At 46.9% G+C, this 27,541-nt stretch overlaps 1 protein-coding gene across 3 annotated transcripts; it reads left to right on the top strand.

Moving 5' to 3' along the window:
- Positions 1–33: 33 nt before the first annotated feature.
- klhl32 (kelch-like family member 32) lies at positions 34–27,360 on the top strand (the record flags this gene model as incomplete). Of its 3 annotated transcripts, XM_079758730.1 has the most annotated exons (12): positions 34–401; positions 1,163–1,226; positions 2,082–2,187; positions 3,516–3,696; positions 8,432–8,539; positions 14,487–14,585; positions 16,592–16,807; positions 20,787–21,543; positions 22,065–22,123; positions 23,873–24,065; positions 24,793–24,887; positions 26,019–27,360. In XM_079758730.1, 10 exons carry the CDS (start codon positions 2,165–2,167, stop codon positions 26,178–26,180), a joined length of 1,893 nt encoding a protein of 630 aa, XP_079614856.1. In that variant the 3' UTR covers positions 26,181–27,360. The 3 variants fall into 3 exon arrangements, with proteins under 3 accessions (XP_079614856.1, XP_079614855.1, XP_079614854.1); XM_079758729.1 differs by lacking the exon at positions 1,163–1,226; XM_079758728.1 differs by lacking the exons at positions 34–401; positions 1,163–1,226; positions 2,082–2,187 and having other exon boundaries at positions 3,430–3,696.
- Between the last annotated feature and the right edge of the window lie 181 nt (positions 27,361–27,541).

Genomic DNA, 27,541 nt, shown 5'->3' on the forward strand with positions numbered 1-27,541 from the left:
TGCAAACGGGGAGCAGGCGGTGTTCGCTGAGGAAGTCGCGGCAAACGACGGCTTTTGGTGTCAACATGTTCAAGTGAGGTGCGTAGCATCATGTGGAACATTAGGGAAACAAATTCCTCCATGCCTGAGAGTGCTTCAAATAACACTGGATAACTTAAGAGGTGGAGCGTTTCATTCACGTCGTGTTTTGATCCACGGAACAAGGCATTGTTTATACATTGGGGAAGTTATCACATTCGTTACTCGGACGGATGTGACGGCCTGTTGCTAGGAGACCTTTTGACAGGTTGAAGATTAAAAAAAAAGTGACGATGAATGGATGGACACAGATCGCCGCGAGCTGTCCAGGCGAGCCGGAGCGTTTTGTCTGTACGCCTACCATCACCGGGTGCGCGCTGCTTGTGAGTATCCTTCATCTCCATCATCATCATCATCATCATCATCATGCCTATTAGGTGTCTAAAATGCTTACTTTTCTGCTCATCGAATGTAGACCATTGTGCCAGTGATTTTTCATGTTATTCCAATGTCGACATATTTATCTCTCTCTATGTATAGATATCGTCAAAATGTAAACTCACCGGTCTCCCGCCCTGCGTAAAGGGCTGCCATTTGATGAGCTAGAGTTAACCGACCGACTATTATTAACGAGTTCCCTAATTCAAGGACGTGCACAGACATTTAGAAGGGCAGTGGGAAAAAAAATTAAGGGCAACCTGCCCTCCTTGGTTTGCTGCCTACATGTTGCCGCTGGCTATTTATACACTATCTGCATTGTTCCTTCAATTCGCACCATTCGAACTTAAACTATATAACATAGCCGTGTTTTGTCTTCGTGTATCACCATCCTTGGCTTGCAGAATGATCAACAGTGGCTTGCGAAACCACTGGCGGAGAGAGGTGCAGACAGATTGGCAACAGCTCCTATCTTTGGCTCTCTCTATTTCATTCTCCCAACATTCATATCGACCCCCCCCCCCCCCCCCCCCCCCATTACAATGCTGCCAGTGTCATGCCCATGATTAGTATTACAAAGTGCTACTTTTTTTTTCAGACATTTCAAAAAAAAAGTAGAAGACCTTGAATTTCTTGTAGTGTAGTAGCATAACCTTTCCTCACATTGAATGCGTTCTCTGTCCCTGTGCTATCCCTTCATCTCCAGGCTCCTTGTTGCTCATGATTTGAAGAACTATCATGAAAGCTAAGACCTTGACTCGATTATCAAGGTGATGTAGTGCACGATTATGAATAGAATCCATTTGATATTTCACTCATCACTGAACGTCATGTTAAGGAGGATAAACACTGAGCTTCTAACTGGTGCAACACAATAGTGAAGGAAAAAAACTTAAATGGAGGTACAATATAATATTATAAACAGTTATAATAGTTTAAAACTTAATGTCTCATCCTTCTTTATAATAGACACTTATAACCAGATGTTTAACGTCTTATTTTGTCCGGCAAACGAGCCATGCGTTGTTTTATTGTGGGACTGCAGGGAGTAAAATGGGACGGTGGGCCTGGAATAATGTATAGCCACACCGCTGTGCCATCATCACTCAGACTCTAAAGATTCTGAAGGTGACTCAAGAGCAGGTCGATAACTTCAGCTCCCCAAGGGAATCACCCATATAAGGGTGGACAGGAGCAGGAAACACTCTCTCCGCAGTGTTGCAGCTGTAAACATGATCTAACACTCAAGCTTTCCTTACATGAAGAGAGCAGAAGAAGAGCTAGGGTGACTACTAGTATGTGTGTGTGAGCTGCGGAGTAGCATATGGATTTTCTGCGTTCTGTTTCAGAGGTCATTGCGGCTGACCTCTGCTTGAGTTTTGTAGGCTTTAATCCGGTGATTGTGGGGGTATTATGGCACCACAGACAGTGGGCTATCACATTCAGTCGTGTAGCCCATATTGTCAAGGTTGCTGCTACAGCGGAAGGACTCTGTGTAATACAGATTCTCAGCTTGTTCAGAAAAGTGCTGAGGATATTATACTGTGTGTCCACGGTTGAGATTGCCTTCCCTTTCACTGTGTCTGTGTTACGCTTGTTCGGCTGAATATTGTGTTTCTCATCAGGCTGAGGTGTGAGAAGACTGCGTTTCCCAGAATCCACCTATTGCAGCTCCCACAGCCTCATCTGATCCCCTGACCGCAGGGGCATGCCTTCTGAACACCGACTCAGGTAGGACCTCAATCCCCCTCACATACTCAATACTTTACAGAGAAACACATATGCAAACTCACTTCCTATTGAGTTGTTTAGCTCTACGTCTGTGCATGTTAAACTGGGACACTATGCATACATAATGCATATATATCTCTCCTCTCTCTCGCTCTCATTCTGGCTCTGTCTCTCTCTCACTTCTCTGGGTATCCTTTGCATATCTTGTGTATCTTGGTGAATTTTGAAACGACTTGATCCTCAAATGAATTCTTCAGTTTAATATAAATGATGCATGTGCAAAGTGCTTGAGTGTACATAGCCGAAAACCATGTTGTATTTTCTCCTACCTCAACACCTGTTCCTATAGTAACCCTTCTGCTCTCCTTCCTCTTTTCTTCCCTCTGTCCCTTGGTAATCACGCCACCTTGAACACCAGTCCTCCTCAAATTGTACTTGACGAGAGGCCATGTCCCCCAACACCTCCACACGCCCCTGACCTCCAGACCTCAGCCAAACATAACCACACACACACACACACACACACACACACACACACACACACACACACACACACACACACACACACACACACACACACACACACACACACACACACACACACACACAAGCCCAAACGTTTCCTAGCATCAGCTTGAAGGTGACAGCCAGAGCTCTCGGCGTCCGGCCGCGTTTAGCCTGACCGAAGCTATTGTCTGCAAGTAGACGGACAGGGGCAGATCTGGACGGGCACTTCTGAACGACGTTGTGCTGATGTATGATGCTGTCACACAGAATAGAGCGAAAATGAAGGGTGGGGGAATTTGCTGGAATGAGCTATGTGTGCTCGCTGCTGCACAGTTTGCCCGCAGCGAACAGCCGGTTGATCAGTCAACCGGCCAGTCGTAGGATCCGCCAGACGCATCTGTCGGTCTGTTTGCCTAAACGGCTACAGCCCCGCGTGGTGTTTTAGTGTTTTACTGAATGGATGCCGCCCAAAGACACAGGGGGCTTGACAGGAAGGATTTCCAGTGATCAGCCTGTGTTTGTGTGTGTGTGTGTGTGTGCGCGAGTTTGTGGGACATGATTAACTGAAAGGACTTGGGCTCAGTTCGTCAACGCCTTGAGGGTACATTGCTCTGTGCTAAAAACAAACAAAAACATAAAACATCATTCTTTATTAACACTCAGACGCCGGGCCAAGCAAATGAAGTCAAAGCTCCTAACGTCATGTAACCGCTCTCTCTTTCTCTCCCTCTCTTTATGTCTTTGCTTGACTGCTTCTCTCTTCTCTCTTACCCGCGTGTCTATTGCTTCTCTCTCTGTCTCTCTGTCTGTCTGTGTTTCAGTGGTGGTAACATGCTAACAGGACAGAGGCTCTGCCACTCCAAGGCCCACCAGGACTCTGTCCTCTCTGCCCTTAACCAGCAGAGGAAGGACGGCCTACTTTGTGATGTCACGCTGGTGGCTGGGGAGCAGAAGTTCCACGCCCACAAGGCAGTGCTGGCCGCGTGCAGCGATTACTTCCGGGTGAGTGCCCGGGTGGCAGGGTCAACACCCGATTCTTTTAATCCACATAGCACAGTGTGAAAGAAGGTTGGGAATGTCAAGGGGTAGGACTCTGTCCGTGCTGGTGAACCAGCCGACAGAAAGGCAGAAGGGAGGGGTGGGGTGTGGGTGTTTGGTGTTCTAGGAAGAGTCATTTAGACAGAGAACCAGACGGAAGGATGTTTCCTGGGATCGGCCACCGCTACATCAGTGCAATGTGATACGTGACACTGAGCAGATTTACAAGGAAGAAAAAAAGATCTTTCCCCTCTAATTCAGAGAGCGATTATAGCCCATGTTGTGCATGGATGATTCCTTGTGTGTGTGTGCGTGTGTGCGTGTGTGACTGAGACAGAATATACTTTTTTTATCCTTCCCACTACGGATTTGAGTTTAACGACCCCGCTGCTCTTAATACTCTCCCTTCAGCCTTGCCCTTCTTTTTTCAGAGCGCTCCCCTTCAAATAATTCTTCCCCTTCAAATAAAAAGAAAACCAAATGAAAGAGATGAATCCCGCTGGGTCGCCGGCACCCTGCCGCTGTTCCAGGTCTCAGACTAGTAGGTCAGCGCAGCCCGTGTCCCACTGAGTGAGTGAGGAGCACCTACTGGGCTGCTCTATTCATCCGAGGCGGCTAACGCGGTTATCTCCGGGCCGTCATCTGACTGCGCTCAGCTGCTTTGTATCATTCAGCTCATTGGTTTAGCTGACGCGATGGCCTGGCCTGCCGAGGAGCACCAAACGCAGCTCTGCGTGCTCTGCTTTCTCCCGCTCTCATTCTGCTGTTCCCTCTGTCTACATGGCTCACTGGCAAACTTTTTTTTATCGCTCTCTCCTGCTCCCTTTCTGTCTCCCAGTGTCTGTCTCACATACTCGAGCCTTGATATAGGAACATATGCATACTCACTTCCTATTGAGTTGTTTAGCTATACGTCTGTGCATTGTTCAACTGGGACACTGCATATATAATCTCTCTCTCTCTCTCTCTCTCTCTCTCTCTCGTGGGGGAGGGGGGGGGCTTCATGGGGGCTGTCCAGCCATGGTCACCTGTGTCTCCTCTGTAGCGTAACCAAGGGGCTAGATGCCTCAGGGTGATGTGGCCAAATATATCACCCCCACACACTCCTCCGGGGCAATAGGACATTGATGTACACGCACACACAGAAACACAGCGACATCACCCACACACACACTCACCCATATACACACACAAGAAAGGATCATGCAACACACAAACACACGCACACACAGACATACACAGACACTCAATGCTCAATGACACAGTATGATACTACTACTGTCTGCTAGCCCTGCAGCTCAGACAGATCGACAGATCGAATAGCAATGAGTGTCTGAAAATAACAATCTCTCGAAGCAATGAAACCAATACAAAACAGGACCTACTGTATGACCTATTTTTAACAGTAGCATACTGTTCTTTTTCCATGCTAGTCATGACACAAGAACACTTGTGATGGCCATATGATCTGTACGCTGAACTTTCTTTCACAGTTATTTGTTAAAGGATGGACAAAACCACTTAAAAATGGTATGAATGTTATTGTCAACCATGCTTGTAGTGAACTGTTTAACACAGCATTAACACAGTATTATGTAACGGGTTGGCTCCAAGTTAAACCGCAGACGGATACTGTGTACTACGGTATAAAATATACTGGCTTTCACACCCAGGTCCAAACCCAAACAGAGCTGTTACATCATAAGCCTCAAGAGGCAATAGCTCCTGGGAACTGGGTGAGTGTGTGAGTCATTACTAGATCCTTATCCTAGCATGGAGACCTCATCCCTTACCACACAGTCCCAGCAGCACCTCAGCCAGGGTCGGGAGCAGGAGCAATGTCTCTCTCTCGCTCCGTTTCTCTCTCTCTCGCCATCTTCCCTCTTTCTCTCTTCAAGATTCAACTGGCTTTATTGGTATGGAATACATTGCCAAAGCACCAAGGCAAATAAAATACAAAATAAGAAGCACAAAATATAACAACAAAAAAAAATGTTGGAAACATATTAAGAATGAAAATGTGTATTTCCAGTAGGGGTGGGAAAAATAATAGATTCTTCGATGCATCTTGATTCTGTGTAGAACGATTCCTTCTCGATTCAGATAAGTTAATAATCTGAAAATAAATAAAATGTATTTTTTATTTTTATTTAATTATTTATTACATTTGTTCGCCTCCTGCAACATTCTGTTCGACAGAGGGATAATTTGAGTAGTTTTTAAATTATTTAAATTATCTTCAATGTGTATTGGCCAATCTGATTTGTCTGGACGCGATTGCGATTCAGCCTACTGATAGCATGCACGCGAACTCACAGCCAGACACTAGAACGACAAACAAGTTCTTATTCTAATAATTTACTAAGAGCAGCTTTTTCTTTAATGACATAGAAAAGAAAGATTAGAAAGAAAAGAATACTAAATCTGTTTATGTTTTATCTACTTCCATAGTGTGTTGTAATGCAAGCTGCATTGATTTTGCATTGTTCATAGAAAGTCATATTTGTGATAAAATGCTTTTTCTTTAAGAAAATATTAGATAAGGTAATTAATCTGTTGATTTCTTTAGTGATCATTACAAAAGTAGGAAGTGATTAGCAAACTCTTGAGTAGCAAATTCAGATGTATATATTCTTTTTTGAAAATCCTGCATGGAAATGTACAAAAAAAAAGAATTGCTTCGAGATGCATCAATAGTCGTTTTAGAATCAAATCGTTGACCTCTGAATCGGAATCGAATCGTAAGGGGGCCAAGAGAATCCCACCCCTAATTTCCAGTGAAAAAGCAAGGTTCTCTCTCGTTCTCGTGGCATGTTGGTATTGACGTGGGCAAAGCAAATATGAGCAGCAGTCTAAATTCTAACACAAACATATGGACAATCATACAGGTAGAGGCTCACAAACAAAAACAGTGTGTCACACACACACACACACACACATTGACTACATGCAGGCATTAACACACACATTTGACCCACTCTCACCCAGGTTTTGCCCGGGTCCTGCCTGTGTGCTGTCAGCCGGTATATTTTTAATTGAGTGTAAGTGAAACAACCAAAGGCTCATTAATAATTAAGGACACACAACATCGGACACAAAAACGATGAAGCCCTCTGAAAACTGACCTCTACCCATGTAACGGAAATATCGAGGCCCACGCAGCGACTCTTGCCCCGGGAAGCCGCCCTGACAAAGATCAGGAGCATTCATCTGGATGATTATGAGGAGAAGGGAGTCCAGATCCACTTTGCTGCGATAATGAGGATTTAACGATGACCAGATAGCGCACATGTAGGGAGTGGAAGGGAGGTGGTCCGGGGTGATAACTCACTATCGCTCTGGCTACATCTCCTACTCCCACCGCCCCCTCCCCCCTGAGGAGAAGACACACAGAGAGACCGGAGGAGACCATTATATCACTCCATCACCCTCCACATGCACAGTCTCCTCACAGAAGTCCGGTGTGTCATCCTCATGGCGTCTCTTCAGCGCCAGACGAGGAGTGTTTCGATCCGTATTTAGCCGGGTTCGTCTGAACGCTCGCCCTCGACCGGGGAACACACACACGGGGGGGGGGGGGGACACGCGCCGTTCTTGGGCGTTCGTTCCCGAAGGGAGGATGGAGTGGAGGGATGTGTTTAGGAGCACAGATCCATATTAAATCCCCGTCCGATCCATCATTCCTGCAGCCCTACCCTCCCCTTGCCGGCCCCGCAGCTTCACTTTAGCTGCGCTCGGCTATTCTCTGGGTCTCTGTGATCATGGGCCATGGATTGGCCGTCCCCTCATGGCGTGACACCGATCGATAGATTTGATTTGTGTGAGGAGGCGGTGGTTGGGTGGAGGGGGGGTGCTAACCGCTAAGGGCGGACTGCCAGTAGGACTCGTTGAGGCTGAACAAGTCAAGTTGTTCAGCCCCCCCCCCCCCCAGTGGGCCTGCTGTTCCCCGCAGGGGAAGTGGTTCAACAGGGGCTCTTATTTGTGTCGGCGTGACGATAAGGAGAGGAAGAAAACATTTATTTATTGAGTTGTTTTTTGTTCCCGGTCACGGCCCTGTGGTGATGTTTTTCTCTTTCCAAATGGAGGATTGCTCCTGGGGGTTGGCTCATCACAATGGCGTGTGCAGCATCCCTTCCTTCATATAGGACACTTTCTTAACACATGGTCACTCTTTACTCACACATATTGTAGATGCAGTTATTCTTAACTTTTTGCCCTTTTTAATCTACACTCTTCTTTTCATGTCGTTGTCCATCATAACTTTCCTCTTAATTTGGTTATACATATTTTAATAGTGCAGGAAAGAATGCTGGGCTTCTTGACAAAAAATGGCCCGCAATAAATAATAAACAGTAATAAATACATTTGATTGTGTGTGTATATGCAATCAATATATATATATATGAATATACTATGGCTGTGTGTGTCGTGGCTTGGCCCTAGTCCAAAATGGCCCCTATAAACAAAGTGTATCACTGTCACCGCCCGGTTCTTCCGACTCCACACTGAATCACCGGCCCGAGGACCCTGGAGGCGTCCGCTCTCACCGCCAGGCCAAAGGACTGCAGCCAATCGGCTCGGCGAATTATAACGGACCCATGTAAACTCTGTTACATGCGTGTATTACACAACATGTATGAATCCACTGTGGCTGTGTCTGCTCCTGGCTGAGGTGGGGGGGGTGTCTGTGTGTCTCCAGGCCATGTTCAGCCTCTGTATGCTGGAGAGCGAGGCGGATGAGGTCACCCTGCAGGGCGTCACTGGCGTCGGACTGGAGCACGCACTGGACTTCGCCTACACGGGACAGGTGAGTCGCGCGCGTGCACACACACACACACACACACACACACACACACACACACACACACACACACACACACACACACACACACACACACACACACACACACACACACACACACACACACACACAAATACATATGTGTGTATATATTGGGGGTGTAACGATACACTGAAGTCACGGTTCGGTTCATACCTCGGTTCAGACAAAAACAAAAATGGGAAAAGAAAAAACAAAAATGCAAAAGGCAATTATTTTTTATCGTGCATGTCTCAGGTTGTACCACCTAGTGTCATGCAGTCTCTCCCCTGAGCTAGCTGCAACAACCTGAACTGTGTAATCTAAGATGTAAACAGTAAACAATTAGTACCCCACATCATCTCCAGACTCCATCCGTAACTTGTAAACAAAATAAGACAATCAGTTATAAAACTGAAAATGCAGCATGCCTTATTTATGAAAGTGAAAAGTACACAGAATTTGGCGCATTTCCACGGAGGGTGCGGGTCGGTTCGGGGCGGCTTGGTGGAGTAGTGAAGGTGCGGTTCAGCGCAGCTCAGTTACGGCTCGCTTTTCCACCGCCAACAGTACCCTTAGTTGTCCCTGAAGAACTCGCGTATCTAACATTAGTTCCGCATTACATTAATTTTACATTAATTTGCACGCCAGTTTTATTTAATTTTAGACCGTGTACTCTCTGTGTAAATGCATGCACCGAACCTGGACGTTCCGATTCGGTTCAATAGGAATACATGTATTGTTACACCACTAATAAATATATATATATATATATATATATATATATTTGTGCTGTCAAGCGATTAAAATATTTAATCGTGATTAATCGCATTAATGTCATAGTTAACTCGCGATTAATCACACTTTTTTCTATTCTAAATATCCCTTGAACTTTCGAAACAAAACTCTTGCTCAGCAAAGATGGGAAATACTATAACATTTATTATTTAAACCAGTATGAATATTCCTACCGTACGTAGGCCTATACACATTACCAGGCTATCGAATAACGCCTACACACTCACACACACACACACACGGTAGTGGAGTGGTACTCGGGAGAATTCCCGTTGGGCCGTTAATGTTTGGGCGCTGTCGGGCTGATTACTGCGGGATAACAATATTGCGTTTATAAAAGTTTGTTGCAGCGCCGTCCGGCAGCCTGAGCTGTGCGCCCGCAACCTCTCACTCACTCAACAAACTGTCAACGTCGCAACCAAGTCGATTTTGTCTAGAGGGTAGTAACTGAGCAGCCCCTCCCAAAGTGGTACAGCCCAGGTGTGCCTTGAACTGCGATTGGTCAGAAAGACGTAACAGCTAATGACAACATTGAACTCTCGTGCAGCAGGCTCGAACAGAGTGACACATAAACACACACACACTTTTAAGGAGTTTTTCACCCGCTCCGTATCCTTGCTTGCCCCAACAAGTTTGTGCGGCGTGCTTGTTGTTTTGTTTCCGGTGTAGCTAGATCCGGTACGGTGTTGTAGTTTTTCTAACGTGACTAGTTGTTGCTAGACAGCAGGTGAAAAAGCTACAACGTTTGCAAAGCCTAAAGAGCGCTAATCGCGCGATAAAAAAATTAACGCCGATAAAATTGGTTTGCGTTAACGCCGTTAATAACGTGTTAAACTGACAGCACATATATATATATATATATATATATATATATATATATATATATATATATATACCTACACACATACATACAAATGCTTACACAAACACGTACTGTATACCAACATACACAATCCCACAAATACATATTCGCAGACACACCCAATGAATTCTAGCTGCACATTAAGCCGAGCAGTACTTGGAAGCCATCAGGCACTGTGGAGCATTTGGATGTATCTACCAACATTCAATTCCAATAACATAACACTACGCAGTGAGTGGAAATATTTATCTGTCCATCTCATCGACGGCAAGTGTTCCCAGAAATGTAACACGATGCCAGGCAGCAACAATAATCAGTGACCAATAACCTTTTGTAAATGGATTCCATTTTGTAAACAACTAGTTGTGCGCTAAACTTTAGAATCCTACATAGTGCTCCTTCTTTCCAAGTAGTAATAGCCTCTTTACTAGTATCTTTATAAAATGTCAGAAACAGACAGAACCGCTCCGCTGCTGCACATCATGGACTCGAACCCAGCGCTGTGAACCGGCTCTACAGAGCTGCTCCACTATTATTGTCTCGCTGTTCTGTTGATGGTGGCCCGCACGCTTCACTCACCCCGTCAACCCGGGGATGGGAGTGTGTGACGAATTCCCCCGACCTTGGCTGACCCCTCTGCGCCAGTAAATCCTCCCTGGTGGATCAGTATCCTGTGTCTGGCAAGGAGACACATGCGGGCCTGGAACTGTACGCAATTATTACTCTTAATTCTATTTCCCCTGTGGAAATGAGCAAAGCGGGGCCTCCTCAGCGCGGACAAATAGGTCAATAGCGCTCAGCCGAAGCACCGCCCGCCCAGAGGAGATGATAGAGGATCGAGGGGAGAGCAATATGCTTATCACCCCACTGTAAATATTGACCTAGTAAAATCCTGCAGCCACATGTCGTGGTGCTGGCGCACGCACACGCACGCATGCACACAGGCCCCACACCCACGCAGACGGATCACCACACGTCGACGACCACACACAAACACACACAAACAGATCAACATAGGTCGACTGCCGCACACACACAGATCAACATCCCCATACACGACACATAGTGATCAACAAACACACACACAGATCGACAATGAAACACAAACACACACTCCCACACACAAACACACACACACACACACACACAGATTAACAACCAGACACACACAGATCAACAAACACACACATAGATCAACGCACACACACTCACACACAGATCGACAACCACACACACGCATGCACACACACACACACACACACACACACACACACACACACACACACACACACACACACACACACACACACACACACACACATCAGCAACCACACACACACAAACATAGTTCAACACACACACAGGTCAACATACATCGACACATGCACACACACACACACACACACACACACACACACACACACACACACACACACACAGTACCTATTTAAAAGTGCCCAACTAGTGAGGACGTCAGTGACTGTGAGTGTGCTTGAGATTTTGCATTATACTCCATGATTAATTTCTGTGTCCCACATAGCTGCACATTTAACAGTTGAAAATGTCCCACATTGAAACTAATTTAATTACGCTCTGAACCCCAATAGAGCCATGTGCATAGATTACAAAAAAATAACCAATCTTGTAAAATATTCACCACAGCGTCATCATTTAGCCATCATCCTTTACTTTCTCTTTTTATCCTCCTGAGCTTTCATTTTGAGATAAAGGTTAAATCTGGCAAATCCAAGTTGGCCCGAAGCCAGCCACAGAAGTAGATTAGGAGAAGAGATGGAGATCTGCACTTCAGTTGGCACGCAAATCCTTTTATCATTTATTTATTTTATTGCACAATGCAGCACAAAGAAATGCCGATGCATGCAAGATTGCACTGTATTGAAATGCGAACCTGGCTGATGTTAAATAAGCCTGAGAATAATTCTGTCAACGCAACCTTACCAGTAGAGACAGAACTAAACAATTGTACCCATTTTTGGGGGTGTTTTAACTATACTCATACAAGTTAATTTTGTTGTCAGCAATAGACTTGCTTTTATACCCTTCTCATCGTGAGAGCGTTGCATAAATAAATGCTCATACAACCCTCGAGAGACAACTGCTTCGATGTACCCTTATCGAGGAGAGTCCATATTGGGAGCCGGTGGTTGCGGTTGTTTAAGCAGAGGACAGAGTAGAGTTAAGCTATTTAAACACACAGCGCTTTGATGTTGAACCCTGGGCTGTTCGGCCAATGGGCAGCCGGCTGAGAGCAGCGGTCGGTGGATGCCGGATGTGTGGATAACGTTACTGTCAGTGGTACTTGAATGCGATAGCAGTAACTTCCACTGCTGCAATATACCGGTTGCCATACTTTAGTAATGTCAACAGGTGATTAAACGACACAGTGCTGAGGCGGTGCAACTGTGCCGTTGAACATTGATTTACAAAGCCTTCAAGTTTGACCGTTTAGCCAAACATTGCTTAGGGGTGCTACTCGTATGAATAATTCACTTCTGTATAACCAAGTAATACCATACGACAGGATAATCAAACCAAATCAAAACCGTTCAAATCAAGCAGATTTGGGGAGGAGATGGAAATCTGCCTTTAAGAAAATCAGATCTAAAAATCCCATTTATGTATATCTTGATACTAGTGTGTATGATACCACTCGGTCAGTCCCATCCATGTATTGGAGCAGTGGATCTGGACCCTTGACTTAAGTAATACTAAATTATCAGAGTGGCTGAGCAAATAGTGCCAGCGCCCCCTTTATACACAATTAATACTGCAAGAAGGTCATGGCCGGTGGGAAGCAGTGGAAAGGAAAAGTCAATCTGCTTAGTGCTGCAGTGTGTTTATTTAGAAAACACAAATCAAAACAAGAAATCTGTGGCAAACAATACAATGGAAAACATGAACATGATTGCACAAAGGGACACTATTTGTGAAATAATAACAAGCCATAATAAAAAGATAACAAGCCATAATAAAAAAAGATACTTTACTGAACAATAGAATAAGCCTTTATTTATTTTCAATGAACTAAATTCTGTTTATCCATGATTGTAAATGTGTCTATTTCGACAATGAAATCCACTGGTGGTCCACCAGTTGTACACATGCCACACGTTGGAAAACACTGTTAGCCGGTCGAGTTGAGCTTCACTAAGTGTTGGGGCCCAAGGTTCACTGGGTGTGCAACCCCTAGGTCAGGTCAAGTGGCTGGTGACAGCTGGGCCGCCTGGTTTATAATGTTGACCCTGAGGACTCAGAGCCACGGCCATGCTGTGTTTACTGCTCGGTGGAAAGGGCTTTGTGAAGACATTGCTCCTAAGAGCGACTCTCACGTGACTACTGCTGCTTCTGCACATTTGTTGCCCATGCATGCATGGATGTTACATTACGTTTAACATTTAGTGGTTTGAGGAGATGTTTCTGGCCGCACAAGGGTGATGCTACCGGTGCTTTGATCATGAAGGCACGCGGTAGAAAAAGACTGGTTCCCTGAATATAACAGAACCGCCACCCCAACACAGCACTCCGGACTACTCTGAACATTATTGATTTCAATTGGAAGATGTGCTTCAGTCAATGAGAGGCAATCACAACAAAGATAAATCGACACTTCACTTTCCATCCAAAGTGTCTTAGAGTGAGTAAGAGATATCCGTCAGTAAGGAGAAGGTAGGGTTACTGTTAGACAATTTGCAAAAGGATGCGAGAATACAGGTCGGTTGTGGGGATTACGGATCGAACCCGGTACCTTTTTAGGGCTGAACACCCTAAACACGACCACACCGACCTCCCCTCCCAGTACATATTGCTTTGCGTGTCTTTGATCGTAGAAGCATTTTTTTTTAAGAACCTCTGGGAAATGCAGATTTTCTCCTTCACACAGGCTGTCTGCATGACTGGTCCACGGGACCTCAGTCATCCCGGGTGGCTGAGACGCCCTGGCTACCACTGCCATGCCAAACACCATCAAGGGGAAATACCCGTTCCTAATGCTGATAACAGCTGCTTAATCTGAAACAACAGCAACCTCATGGGGAAAGGAATCAGCTTCTTAACACGCCACACAGGGCGGATATAGGGCTGGATATATTATATGGACTGGAAACTGCTCGTCCTTTGGTGTTGATGAACACTATGTAAGAAATGTATTCTTGAATCGAGTTGGGGGAAAAATGGTACACTGCAGCAAGAGGGAAACAAAAATAACCCACAGTGGGGCGTTTCACAACATTCCTCTCTCTTGTGGCCCACATGCAGATCATGCTGGACCCAGTGGTGATTCAGGACGTCCTGTCCGCAGGAAGCCATCTCCAGCTTCTGGAGCTTCTGAGCCTCTGCTCTCACTACCTCATACAGGTAAATATAACACACACACACACTCACTCACTCACTCACTCACTCACTCACTCACTCACTCACTCACTCACTCACTCACTCACTCACTCACTCACTCACTCACTCACTCACTCACTCACTCACTCACTCACTCACTCACACACACAGAGTTAGAAGGGTAAAGTGAGGGTAAAATCAAACCAAACAACCGTGAAAGGAGCTAATGTGAGATACAGTTATTGACAGATGTGTATGTCGATACACAGTGCTATTTGTAAACAACATCCCCATGCTCATATTTCAAAGGAGAGACAAGATAAACACCATTCATCATTATCCGTGTATCTATTTAATAACGTTGCATGTATTCACTATTTTAAAGAGAGGAGTGTCACGTGATTGCTATTATCGTAGTCCCATGACACAGACCATCTGTCAAAGTACACAAGGCACCAGCGGGGACAGCTGTGGTGACATAACTGGTGTTAAGATATTTCAGTCGGCTACTATCATGAACTGTTATCAAGGGCCTCCGTTTCCTATTGGATTAAGACACATTAAAACACAGGCACACACACACACACACACACACACACACACACACACACACACACACACACACACACACACACACACACACACACACACACACACACACACACACACACACACACACACAGTCGTGATGGTAGTAGTAGTTTTAGTTGTAGAAAACTCATAAAATCAGATGCCCACCAGCCCAGAGAATCGGTCTTACGCAACACTGCCCACTGTGATTATTTATAGCTTGTCTCTCCCTGTAAACCATAATACAACTCATATTAATATCCCTGATATACTGTGTCATGTCGACCTGGGAAACTATTCTCTCTAATGCCACCTGGTGGAAGCATGTGCTAATAGCTCTCTTCTTCTTCTTTTGAGATAAAGGGCAAGCCATGTCTTTCAGGACATCAATGAAGTTTTGATTTTAAATAAACACTCTATAAGATTTAGACTGTTCTACTAACATGAAATTACCATTTTGTGTTGTTTTAGGAATATTTAATTTAAAACAATTTATTTCACAGTTTGTGTAGTATTTAGTTTATATTGGCAGAGCAGTATGACCTCACTATGAATTATAATCATATATTAATTGAATTTGAATGTTCGGTTCTTAACCTTTACAAGCAATAAGAAAGCTAATAAGTCATGCATTCATTTAAAGGAAGTCACAAGACCTGGCCAGTAGATGGCACTCTGATTCCATTGATCTTCCTTGTTCTACCGATGTACCTCCCCTGGCTTTTAATCTGAATCCATAATGTCCGGGCAGTCCACCTCTTTGAAATGTGATACCTTAAACTCCATCCTTTTTTCAATTCAGCTCTCAAATTGCAATATAATGCATTGAGGTATTTTTCAGACACACATTTGAAAACTAGAAATCCACCCCTATCTCTAAAAATCTAATGCTAGCATAAATACCTTCTTCAAAGAATAGGTATATACATATGATTGTGTCTGTCAGGCAGAGCTGCTGTTGCTGATTTTTTTTTCATATCCTTTCTCCACTGTTCCTATATAGACTTTATTTTCCAATGATCTTTCTATATGGTACACCCATTTCACGTCTATTACTGAGTCCACTACATCAGCCGATCTAGCCTGTTCATTATTTCATCAACCTCTCTGGGCACTGCAAATATATATATACACTCACTAGAAGTAGGAAGTCAACCATGATGGATTTGCACGAAGGAAAATAGCTTCTCACAGCCTATATATAAAACATATATATGTACAAAAACTACCAAAAAATCAATGTGTGTGTGTGTGTGTGTGTGTGTGTGTGTGCGTGTGCGTGTGTGTGGGTAGGTAGACACCCACTGAATGGAGATCAGAAGCTGCTTAATAGCCCACCAATCAGACACGGGGGGGTGCTCCTGAAATCAAACTCTGACGACAACGACCGTCGCAGAAAGTATAACCAACAGCAATAAGACGCCCTGTTCCTCCTCCTCCTCCACCTCCTCCTCCCCCAGGAGCTCAGCAAGGTGAACTACCTGGAGCTGTACCGCGTGGCCGACCTGTTCCACCTGCCCGCCCTGGAGGAGGCAGTGGTGGGCTTCCTGGTGGACCACCTGTCAGAGCTGAGCCGCACGCGGCCCGACGAGGCGCTGCAGCTGCCCTACCGCCTCCTCAGGGAGGTGCTGCGGAGCGACCGCCTCACCTCGCTCAGCGAAGAGGAGATCTGGAAGGTGTGTATTGGGGAGGGTACTGTTACCGTCTTTGCGTGGGGGGGGTGTAGTCAGGAGTGTACTTGTACTGTGTGTGTGTGTGTGTGTGTGTGTGTGTGTGTTTGTGTGCACGTGTGTGCGTGTGTGCATGCTTGCCATTGCTTCTGCTCTACAGTGCGTTTTTGTGCATGGGGCTAGAGTGACAGAGAGAAGATTGGTTGCAGGCACTGTGTGTGTGTGTGTTTGTGTGTGTGTGTTTGTACTCATCAGGGCCTGAAATGGGCGGACAGTGGCCCTTCCCTCTTGTTACCATGCCGTCACTGAGTTTAGAGTATAAGGCTTGTAGCTTGTAGCTCCACGGAACATTTGTCAAATAAATAAATAAGTAAGGGAATATTATAATTAAAAAGCAGCTACGGGGATGAGTACACAAGTCATGCACACTTGGAGGAGGGGCTTAAAGAGAAAAGTTAAGTACACCACTGTGACACATTCTGGTAAACACAGGGGCCAATGAATCAGAGTAAACAGAAACATCTGCATGTCGTTTATCATTATATTGTGTTTGTTTATGTTCATCAGTAAACGTGTGTGTGTGTGTGTGTGTGTGTGTGTGTCTGCGTGTGGTTGAAAAAAAGGTAAAAACTAGACAGTAAAATAAAATGTTGGATGGGACCTCATGCAACCATTAGTGTGTGTGTGTGTGTGTGTGTGTGTGTGTGTGTGTGTGTGTGTCTGTGTGCATGAGTGTGTGTTTGTGTGTGTGCATGAGTGAATGTGTGTGTGTGTGTGTGTGTGTACACGAGAGTGTGTGTGTGGGTTGCAGGGTGCAGCCATGGAGCAGTGACGGCGAGACTGCCGTTTTGACTGTTCATTTGCACCAATCAGCCCCCCTCCCACCCCACCGTACCCCCCTGCACCACCACCACCACAGCTCTTACCCAACTCCCACACCCCAGCTCTCTCTCTCTCTCTCCCGCTCTCTTCCTCTCTCTCTCTTTTTCTGATTAGGCCCACCGCGTCTCCATCAGAGCCCCAATCCCCCAGCTGTCACTCGGCCGCCCGTCTGATTGAAAACAATCAGGCCTCTGATGGCACAATTACCCTGACCCCTTAGCCGGCTGCCGCCACCATAATCAGCCACTGATTAGGCTTCTTTGGGCCTCCTTCACTTCGCCCAGAAGGTTAATTTGGGCATCAGACGGAAGCGAGCGGCGAAGCCGAGGGCTGCCGTCCATAAGGGAAGAAAGAAATATATAAAAAATGGGGAAATAGGGGGGTGAAGCTGGAGGGGATGGGAGACGGGAGAGAGAGGGGGTGGGGAGAGGTTGGATGTTGAGGTGCTAGGGGTGGTGGTGGTGGTCTAGGCGGTGGTGGGTGTTGGTCTAAGTGTAGGTGGTGTTGTGGTGTAGTTGGTCTCGGTGGTGGTGGTGGTGGTGTAGTTGGTCTAGGTGGAGGTGGTGGTGGTGTAGTTGGTCTCGGTGGTGGTGGTGGAGTAGTTGGTCAAGGTGCTGGTGGTGGTAGAGGTGGAGGTGGATTCCCCGATACTGAGACCAATACAGTGTGCCTGTCAATCATCATGAAAGTCGTTCTGTGTCTCCTGCAATCATTTTCTTTTCTTTTTTTATGTTGTTTTTCTCCGCTCCCCTTTTTTCCTCTCTCTCTCTCTCTCTCTCTCTCTCTCTCTCTCTCTCTCTCTCTCTCTCTCTCTCTCTCTCCCCTTCCAAGGCGTTTTCTTCCCTCTGCTGGCTCACACAGACACACACAAATACTCCTTCTCTAAAAAAATTTGACACACACACATATGTGTGTGTGTGTGTGTGAGTCACTCTCTTATTCTTTCACACTCGTAAACACTTTGTTGTCTATTTCATTCTCTGTCACACACGTTTATATGAAAAAAAACCTTCTCAAATCCCCCCCCCCCCCCCCACACACACACACTTCCTCTCCCTCTCTCACTGAGGAGAGCCAGAAATGAGGAGTTGATTTATTCTGTGCCCCGAGGAAGTTGTGTGATGCAGTGTGACCTTCACAGTCAGCTGCTGTACACACACACACACGCACGCAGACACGCACACACGCACACACAAAGTGCAACCTGTCACTTCAGAGCTATGAAGAGGAGTAGGAGGAGGAGATAAGGCAGTGTGTGTGTGTGTGTGTGTGTGTGCGATTGTGTATGTGCAGTTGTGTGTGTGTGCGGTTGTGTATGTGCGGTTGTGTATGTGCAGTTGTGTGTGTCATAGTGTGGGGTGAGGCAGAGGAACACTGTGAGTGTGTCTGTGTTTGTTTCTAGCGGTATAAAGTAAACAGAGCGGGTAAATAAAGACCTGCCGATATTTCTTTGTAAAAACATTCTGATTAAGTTGTGAACAAAAAAACAGGTTAGCGGGTCCAAGGTGCATCTCCCGCCGTCGCTCGGGCAGCGTCTGACTCATGCCCATCCCTGGCGCAAATCCTAAAACGTGTCTAGACAGCGGAATGGCGTTAAAATGGGGCCATAAACGCTCCCCGTCCGCCTGTGGGAGTAGCCCAGCTCTCCAGTGGTCCGCCACTGTACCTTAGTGTGTCTCATTTACTCAACGCTGATGGGGGTTTCTTAGTCATAATGAAATGGATGCTCACCAACCCTGACTGCCGCTCAACTGGTTCCCTTGAAGCCGTCGCTTAAAAAGAAAACACAAATAAAAGATCCTCCGGGTGCGTTACCTAGGCAACGACCCCAGCCGATGTGGTTGGACTGCTTTGCCCGCCATCGATGACCAGGCGCGTGTTTCATATCCTATTTACGTTTCCTCGGGTCTGTTACTTAGCGTGTTGTAAATATCCTCACAGGCGTATAAGCACACGCACACACGCACACACACATAATAAAACCGATCCGGCTCATCTCCATTGTCTTGGCAAGTTGCCTTTTTTTCTTCCTCACCAGTGGCGTAATAAGTTTGCTGCCTCTGTACAGATTGTGTTAAAAAGCACTTTGTTTCCCTGATAATGGTATCAGGGATCTCCAGCCACCGCGCCCACATTCACACCTCGTTGCCGTGGATGAATAACCTTCCCTGGCTCTCAAGTTCAATTAAACCCCCTCTCGGCTACTCAGCTGCCTGCCGCCAACAAAAGAATGTGCCCGTGGATATTTACCGTGCACGCAGGCTGTATTGAAAGCGTGATACATGTGTGTGAGCCTGTTTGTGTGTGTGTGTGTGTGTGCATGTGAGAGAGAGAATGTATTATGGATCTGCATACTGTGGTTCTCTTGCCTTGTTCTTGTTGCCATACTGGTCTGTAGGTGTTTGGAATAACAATTAATTGCAGCCTCTAAAACCGTGGAGTCTTTTTTTTTCTTCCCTCTTCTTCATCCGCTTGTTTTCACCTCACTCCGTGTTGTCCTCCGCCCTCTCCCTGTTTCCCTCCCTCCCGCCCTCTCTCCCTTCCTCCCTCCCATCCCAGCTTTCTCTTGCCTTCTCGCTGAATGTAACACACCTTCCTGATCTCTCCTTGCCAACTAAGCCCGCAATCTTCCTGAACTTTCCGGAATGTTTTCTCGCCTACGTAGGACCGCCGGCTTGTTAGTTCTTTCTCTACCTCTCCTGCTAATTATCCTCGTCTTCCTTTCTGTAAACATTCAACATTACTTTTTGTGCGTTTGTATATTATGCTGTCTGCGACCATGCCAGTTTGTCAACAGTAGCAGCGTTGCTAAATCTTAAATCAATTAATCCGTCCAATGTAACATCCACTATATGAACCGCATGCTGGCACACAATGTGACCAATCCGGTGACCCACCCCTTTTTACCTCCCCATTATGGGATCTAACGAATCCTACTGTACATGAGCTCTTTAGTGAGCTGAAACGACTTGTTTTTGGCAACACTAATGAAAAGCTTTCCAGCAACCAGGTAGAGCGTTAAAAACAAAAACCTCCCCATCAAGGCTAACCTCTCCTCCTCCTCCTCCTCCTCCTCTGTCTGCGTCTCGGCCTCCTCCTCCAGCTGGTGGTGCGGTGGCTGGAGCATGACTGTCGCTACGGCTACGCGGAGGAGCTGCTGCAGCAGGTGCGCTACGGCCTGATGGAGGTGGGCACCCTGCAGCATCTGTCCCGGAGCCACCCGCTGGTGCAGTCCAGCGCGGGCGCGGGCGCCCTGCTGGAGGAGGCCCTGGACTACCACGCCGCCGTGTTCGCCCAGCCGCTGCGCCAGTCGCCGCGCACCCGCCCGCGCTTCCAGTCGCTCACGCTCTACATCATCGGCGGGCGCAAGCGCGAGACCAGCCGCGTGCGGGAGCTGCGCTACTTCAACCCAGCGGCGCGGCCGGAGCAGGGCCGCGGCATCGTGGTGGGGGCCGGCGGCGGCGGCGGCGCGGGGTCCAACTGGAGCGAGCTGGCGACCATGCCGGCGGGCCGCAGCCACCACTGCGTGGCGGTGATGGGCGACTTCCTGTTCGTGGCGGGCGGCGAGGTGGAGCTGGGCACCGGGCGGACGTGCGCGGTGCGCAGCGCCTGCCGCTACGACCTGCGCGGCGACCGCTGGACGGAGATCGCGCCCATGAAGGCCTGCCGGGAGCACTTTGTGCTGGGCGCGCTGGGCCAGTACCTGTACGCGGTGGGGGGCAGGAACGAGCTGCGGCAGGTGCTGCCCTCGGTGGAGCGCTACTGCCCCCGGAGGAACAAGTGGAGCACGGTGCAGTCCTTCGACCGCTCGCTGTCCTGCCACGCCGGCTGCGTGGCCGACGGCCTGCTCTGGGTGTCAGGTAGGAGACGGAAAGGACGTGCGGACAGTGCACCGCACCGCACCGCACGCACACACACAGGCACGCACGCATTCACACACGCACATGCATGCACGCGCAGACACACATACGCGCACGCACGCACTCACACACTTGCCTCATTAATCAGACTTTACATTCAGAATCTAATGTTCTTGGTACAATATTTATTTGGTGGAATATTTGGTAACGAAACACGAAACAAGGCGTAACTCTGCCCTTTTCAGATTACAAACACACACACACACCCACACGTCAACTCATACACTGAAACTGGTCGACAAACCCATGCATAAAGTGGTGACATCTACAACATATTTTGGACAACTAAATCCAGAGAACAACCTTTAACACGCGCTGAAGGTATAAACATGCACATGTAAATGGCTACTCAGACACATCAACCGAGAGCACGGTGATTGCAGGCACTCTGAATTTGAATGCTCTTTCCGGGAGGCCTGCCTACCGGGTAGTTAATGAGAAATGTACCGCTTCTCTTTCAGGTGGTGTGACAAACACCGCGCAGTACCAGAATCGACTGATGGTCTATGACCCGGAACAGGTAATTATCCAGCAGCGGAGAATCGTGTAAGGCCTGGCTTTACACTAACCTTATTTCAATATACAGTATTACCCTAATGTATTAACTGGCTCGCAGAAGCAAGCATATCCCTGTTAGTTCATTGCAATTACATAAACCACTTACGAGGTGACCACTTAGAATTGTTCGAGCACAAAGTCTATTTAGATATTGTAATTGTCCTCGCCAGGGAATTGAGACTCTGGTCCATGGGTTTCGTCACATCGCCAGGACATAATAAGTGGTGTTGGGCCATTCTCACAGCAAGTCATGTTACTATTTTGGCTATTTACATTAGGAAATACTAGAAATATATATTGTATAATATATTGTTATATTGTTGTAAATTACAGGGGATCATTCTGTGTCTGAAAGAGTGTGCATGTGCGTGTTGCTTTGTCCACCTGCTTTTTGTCCGTTTGTGTGTGTGTCAGATTAGTAAGTGAGCTGAAGGAGATTAAAGGAATGAAGAAAAAGAAGGGATTGGAAGAGAGTGAGAGGGATGAGGAGAGAGAGGAAGAGAGAAAGAGAGGAGGGAGAGGAACTGAAGTGAGAGACAAAGGGAGAGAGAGAGAGGGAGAGGGGGAACCTGGAGAGAGGAGAGAGAGAGGAGATGGAACGAGAGATAGAGGGTGAGAGAGGGGGGGGAAGAGAGGGAGAGAGGGGGAAGAGAGAGAGGGAGAGAGGGGGGGGGGAGAGAGAGAGGGAGAGAGTCTCATTTGTATTCACTACGAATCTACATTCACCTGCCAGAGCAACTCCAACCCCCCCACCCACTCTACCCTCAACAGATGGCCACCCGTCAGCTCCCAGTAGAGTAGAGGAAGAAACACACACACACACACACACACACACACACACACACACACACACACACACACACACACACACACACACACACACACACACACACACACACACACACACACACAGAGTCCTTTCTCTCTAACCCTGTCTCACACACACACACACACACACACACACACACGTCCACATGCAGAAAGGAATGGCGACCGAGCAGTGACACACCCGGCGCAGCACTGAGGGATCCTGGGTGCTGAATGGAGTGGTTGAAAGATATGATTAGAAATGGGGAGGGAAGTCATTAGCACGGAGACGCAGGCCCGGTGTCACATTATTTATCTAGCGTCGTGCATACATCAGTAACCAGCACATGGATACGCCAAAGTATTAATCTCTCCGCTTCTCCCAGCTCCTGCCTCCGTCTCTCTCTCTCTCTCTCTGGCTCTAACTCTCTCTCCCCTGCCCCTCTTCCGTCACGTAACATGTTCATCCCCCCGACGCACACACACACACACACACCTAATTTTCGTCTTTTCTTTCCGGTCCACATTGTGTGCCCACCCTCTCCCCCTTCTCTCGCTCTTTCTCCCTCTCTCTCTCGCTCTCCCCTTCTACCCCTGTTCAACCTTTCCCTCTCTTCTTTCCTCAACATCACTCATCATCACTGTCAACCACCTCCTCCTCTTCATCTTCATCTCCCCGCTCCACCTCCTTCATAATGCATGTTCCTCCCGCTTCCTCCTCTTCTTGGCCCTCCTCATCCTCGCTCTGCTCCCCTTCCTCACCCTCTTCCTCGTCTTCTTCCACCTTTCCCCATCCTCCCTCCTCTCCTCTTCCTCCCTTCTTCCAAACGCTCTTCATGTTTCTTCCTCTCGTCCCTTTTCTTCTTCCTCCTCATTGATCCCCGCCCCCCCTCCTCCTCCTCAGAACCAGTGGCGGTCCCGCAGCCCCATGCTCCAGCGGCGGGTGTACCACGTGATGGCGCCCGTGCGCCGCCGCCTATACGTGCTCGGCGGCAACGACCTGGACTACAACAACGACCGCGTGCTGGTGCGCCACATCGACTCGTACAGCGTGGACGCCGACCAGTGGACGCGCTGCTCCTTCAGCCTCCTCACAGGTCCGACCCCCGACCCCACTGCGAGCGCCGCCGGCGATGGGCGGGCGTCCGCCTGCCGCCGGCCGTGTCTCCGCCTCAACCGCTGATAAACACGCCGCGGCGTGGTCCGTCAGACGGCTAGAGACTGGGAGGGCCACGCGCAAACGCACACATGCTCATTAGCCTGAGACGTAGATCAAAATACATATAGGTGAAGCACTGGAGACGCACGCTTAGACACGCCTGTGAAATCCATATGCACCAAAAACACGCCGTGGAAATCCATATGCACCTCGAGGAATGGAGACGCATGATAAAAACATGCGAAAATCCTAGGTCCTACACACCTTCCCGTATGTGTGTTATGCATAAAGAGAGAGACGCTGGCACAACACATCACTCCTAATAGCATGACCCCTATAGACACTAATGGTTCAGTGTTTATCGAGATGGCCCGGTTCCATCGCCGGCCTATCCCTATATTATCTCCATTAACTGACCCGCAGCGAGTAACTCCCCAATTATTAAGTTATCTCCCAACCCGCTGCCCGCCAAACACAATTTCTATACACTCGGAGCTACTTCCTCCTTGACATTTTCAGAACAGTTTTAATGCAAAATATCTATCCTCCTCCTCACCTCACGTCCCCCCCTCTCCACCCAGTTCCTCAGGGACTTTGAAAACACCCTCTGCACCCTGAGTTGAACCACTGTTCTTCAATGTACTGACCCCCCCCCTTCTCCCCAGGCCAAAACGAGTCGGGCGTGGCCGTGCACGACGACCGCATCTACGTGGTCGGCGGATACTCCATTTGGACCAACGAGCCTCTGGCGTGCATTCAGGTTTGTTGTGCTGATCGGCGTCTCTGTGTGTGTTTTTCTCCTGTAACTACCGCGGTCACAATCGCAACAGGTGCGGGGAGAATCGGCGGCGGGTGACTGTGTGAGAACGGGGCCGAGCCGCGGCGATAATAGCTCCTCATTTACTGTGCACCGGGTAACCGCCAGCGAGCTGGGCCCCTTAATGAGCCCGGCGGCTAATGGAGGGGGATTGCAAGTCTGTTTCCAGAGGTGGAGGGGCTACTACAAATGCCATTAGTGTAAGGAACCGTTAGAATGCAGCGTGTTGGTGCTAAACTCAAACATGCTGTATTGTGAAGGCCGTTACTGTAAGAAACAGTTAGGATATATAGTAGTTGGTATGACACTCGAACATGCTGCTTAACCCTAGTGCTATGAATGCTATTATTCTGGGGAACAGTTATGATAAATAGTATTGGTGTGCAACTACACCATGCTGTTTAACAATATGTAATCTGAATGCTATTATTCTGGGGAACAGTTAGAATAAATAGTATTGGTGTGCAACTAAACCATGCTGTTTAACAATATGTAATCTGAATGCTATTATTCTGGGGAACAGTTAGAATAAATAGTATTGGTATGAATCTTAAACATGCTGTTTGACACTAGTATTATGAATGCTATTATTCTGGGGAACAGTTAGGATAAATATTATTGGTATGAATCTAAAACATGCTGTTTAACAATAATAATCTTAATTCCACTATTTGAACAGTTAGAATACATAGTATTCAGTATTAAACTAAAGCACTGTTGTACAATATGTACCACAAATCAGCATAAGGAACAGTTAGAATACACAGTATTTGGTTTGAAATTAAAACATGCCGTACATTACACAGTATTTGGTATGAAACTAAAACATGCCGTACATTACACAGTATTTGGTATGAAGCTAAAACATGCCGCACATTACACAGTATTTGTAATGAGGCTAGAACATGCCGTACATTACACAGTATTTGGTATGAAGCTAAAACACGCCGCACATTACACAGTATTTGGTATGTGGCTAGAACATGCCGTACATTACACAGCATTTGCTGGAAATGCGTGGAAGTAGAGCAGGCCGTTTCACATAACCCATAATGTTTCCCCCCCCCCTGGCAGGTGCTTAACGTGAGCACAGAGGGGAAGGAGGAGGTGTTCTACGGACCCACGCTGCCTTTCGCCTCCAACGGCATCGCCACCTGCTTCCTGCCGGCTCCCTACTCCACCTGCCCCAACCTGCAGATGCTGCAGGTGCCCCACCACAGGATCGGGACGCTGTAGCCAGAGACAACACATCCGTAGCGTCAGCCCCCAGAGAGAGGGCTAGTTTAAGTGGGCCCCACACAGCCCACACATACCATTTCTGTATAATCAAGGGCTACGGTTTGGGAAGCTGCCATCAGGACATCTTCCTGTGCTGGGAGTACTGGTTCAGGCTGCCTGGACGGGTTCTACACTTGGGTTGCCCCGACAGCAGACACCGCCGGATCCGACTTTGTTTGATGTCCGCTGTCAAGGTGACCCGCCAGAGATTTTGTTAAGGTGCTAACCAAGATACAAGAACAACTTGGCTCTTCTTATGAGCCATGCTGGTTTTCTGGGACATTGGCTCCGGGCTGGCCATGAACAACAGGACTGTTATGTCTTCCGACGAACTAACGGAAACATCCCTGCGTGAGGTGATTTAGGAATTCATCTTTTTTTATGAGATAAACACTGGATTTGAGCTTTTTTTTGCCACACTTGCAGTTAAACAGAGGCAAGTTCTACATGTGATTGCAATGATTGTTTTTTTTTATATTGCATAGGGCTAAGGGATGTATTTGAAATGAAATTCTCCGTATTGATTCCGCCATGCATTGTACACAAGATATGCCCTCTCCATCACTGACTTGGTTATACACCTTGAAAAGGATTAAGACAGAGGAACAGACATAGTTCATCTCTGGATTTAATACATCTTTAGGTCCTTGGAATAAGGGGATGTTGGACAAAATAACTCATCAATAAGTCATTCATCTAGTTAATGATCAACAAAGGCACTTAAAAGGTGGAATTTTATGTTTTGTGATTGACTTTAAATTATGATTAATTAAATTGAAAGTCATGGTTCTGACGGGACATGCACATGTAGATCCGGTTAAGGTCAGGATAAGAAGGATTTTTTTTGAATTGCACTGTAGTAAAACTTCTAAATTGTTAAGTTTTCCTTTTTTGCTATGAAAACTTGCCAAGCTGTCTTTGTTGACAATCAACTGACACATCGCTTGCCAAGTTATTGACTCCTTGTAACACTATGTGTTAATGAGCTCAGGACCTAGAACTTGCTATGTTCAAATGAGTTTGTACATCATCGAACATACCATATAACCTCTTCATTATGTAGGTTCATATTATTATACTCTATACATGTGCTAATCATCATGTCATTGTGTTCATTAGGCCCAATTTAAAACAAGGGTCCCCCTACAGCCCAACAAAAAAGACATAATATAAATATACATCTATATATATATATATATATATATATATATATTATAAATATATAACCAGCAAGTCGATGTTTGCAAATGAAAAGATATACCAGTCCGCAACAACAACAACAAACAACAAAACACAACACACAATGTTGTTCCTTCTTA

This window comes from Pollachius pollachius (genome assembly GCF_949987615.1).
Source record: "Pollachius pollachius genome assembly, chromosome: 1".
In the NCBI taxonomy this organism is placed as follows: Eukaryota; Metazoa; Chordata; class Actinopteri; order Gadiformes; family Gadidae; genus Pollachius; species Pollachius pollachius.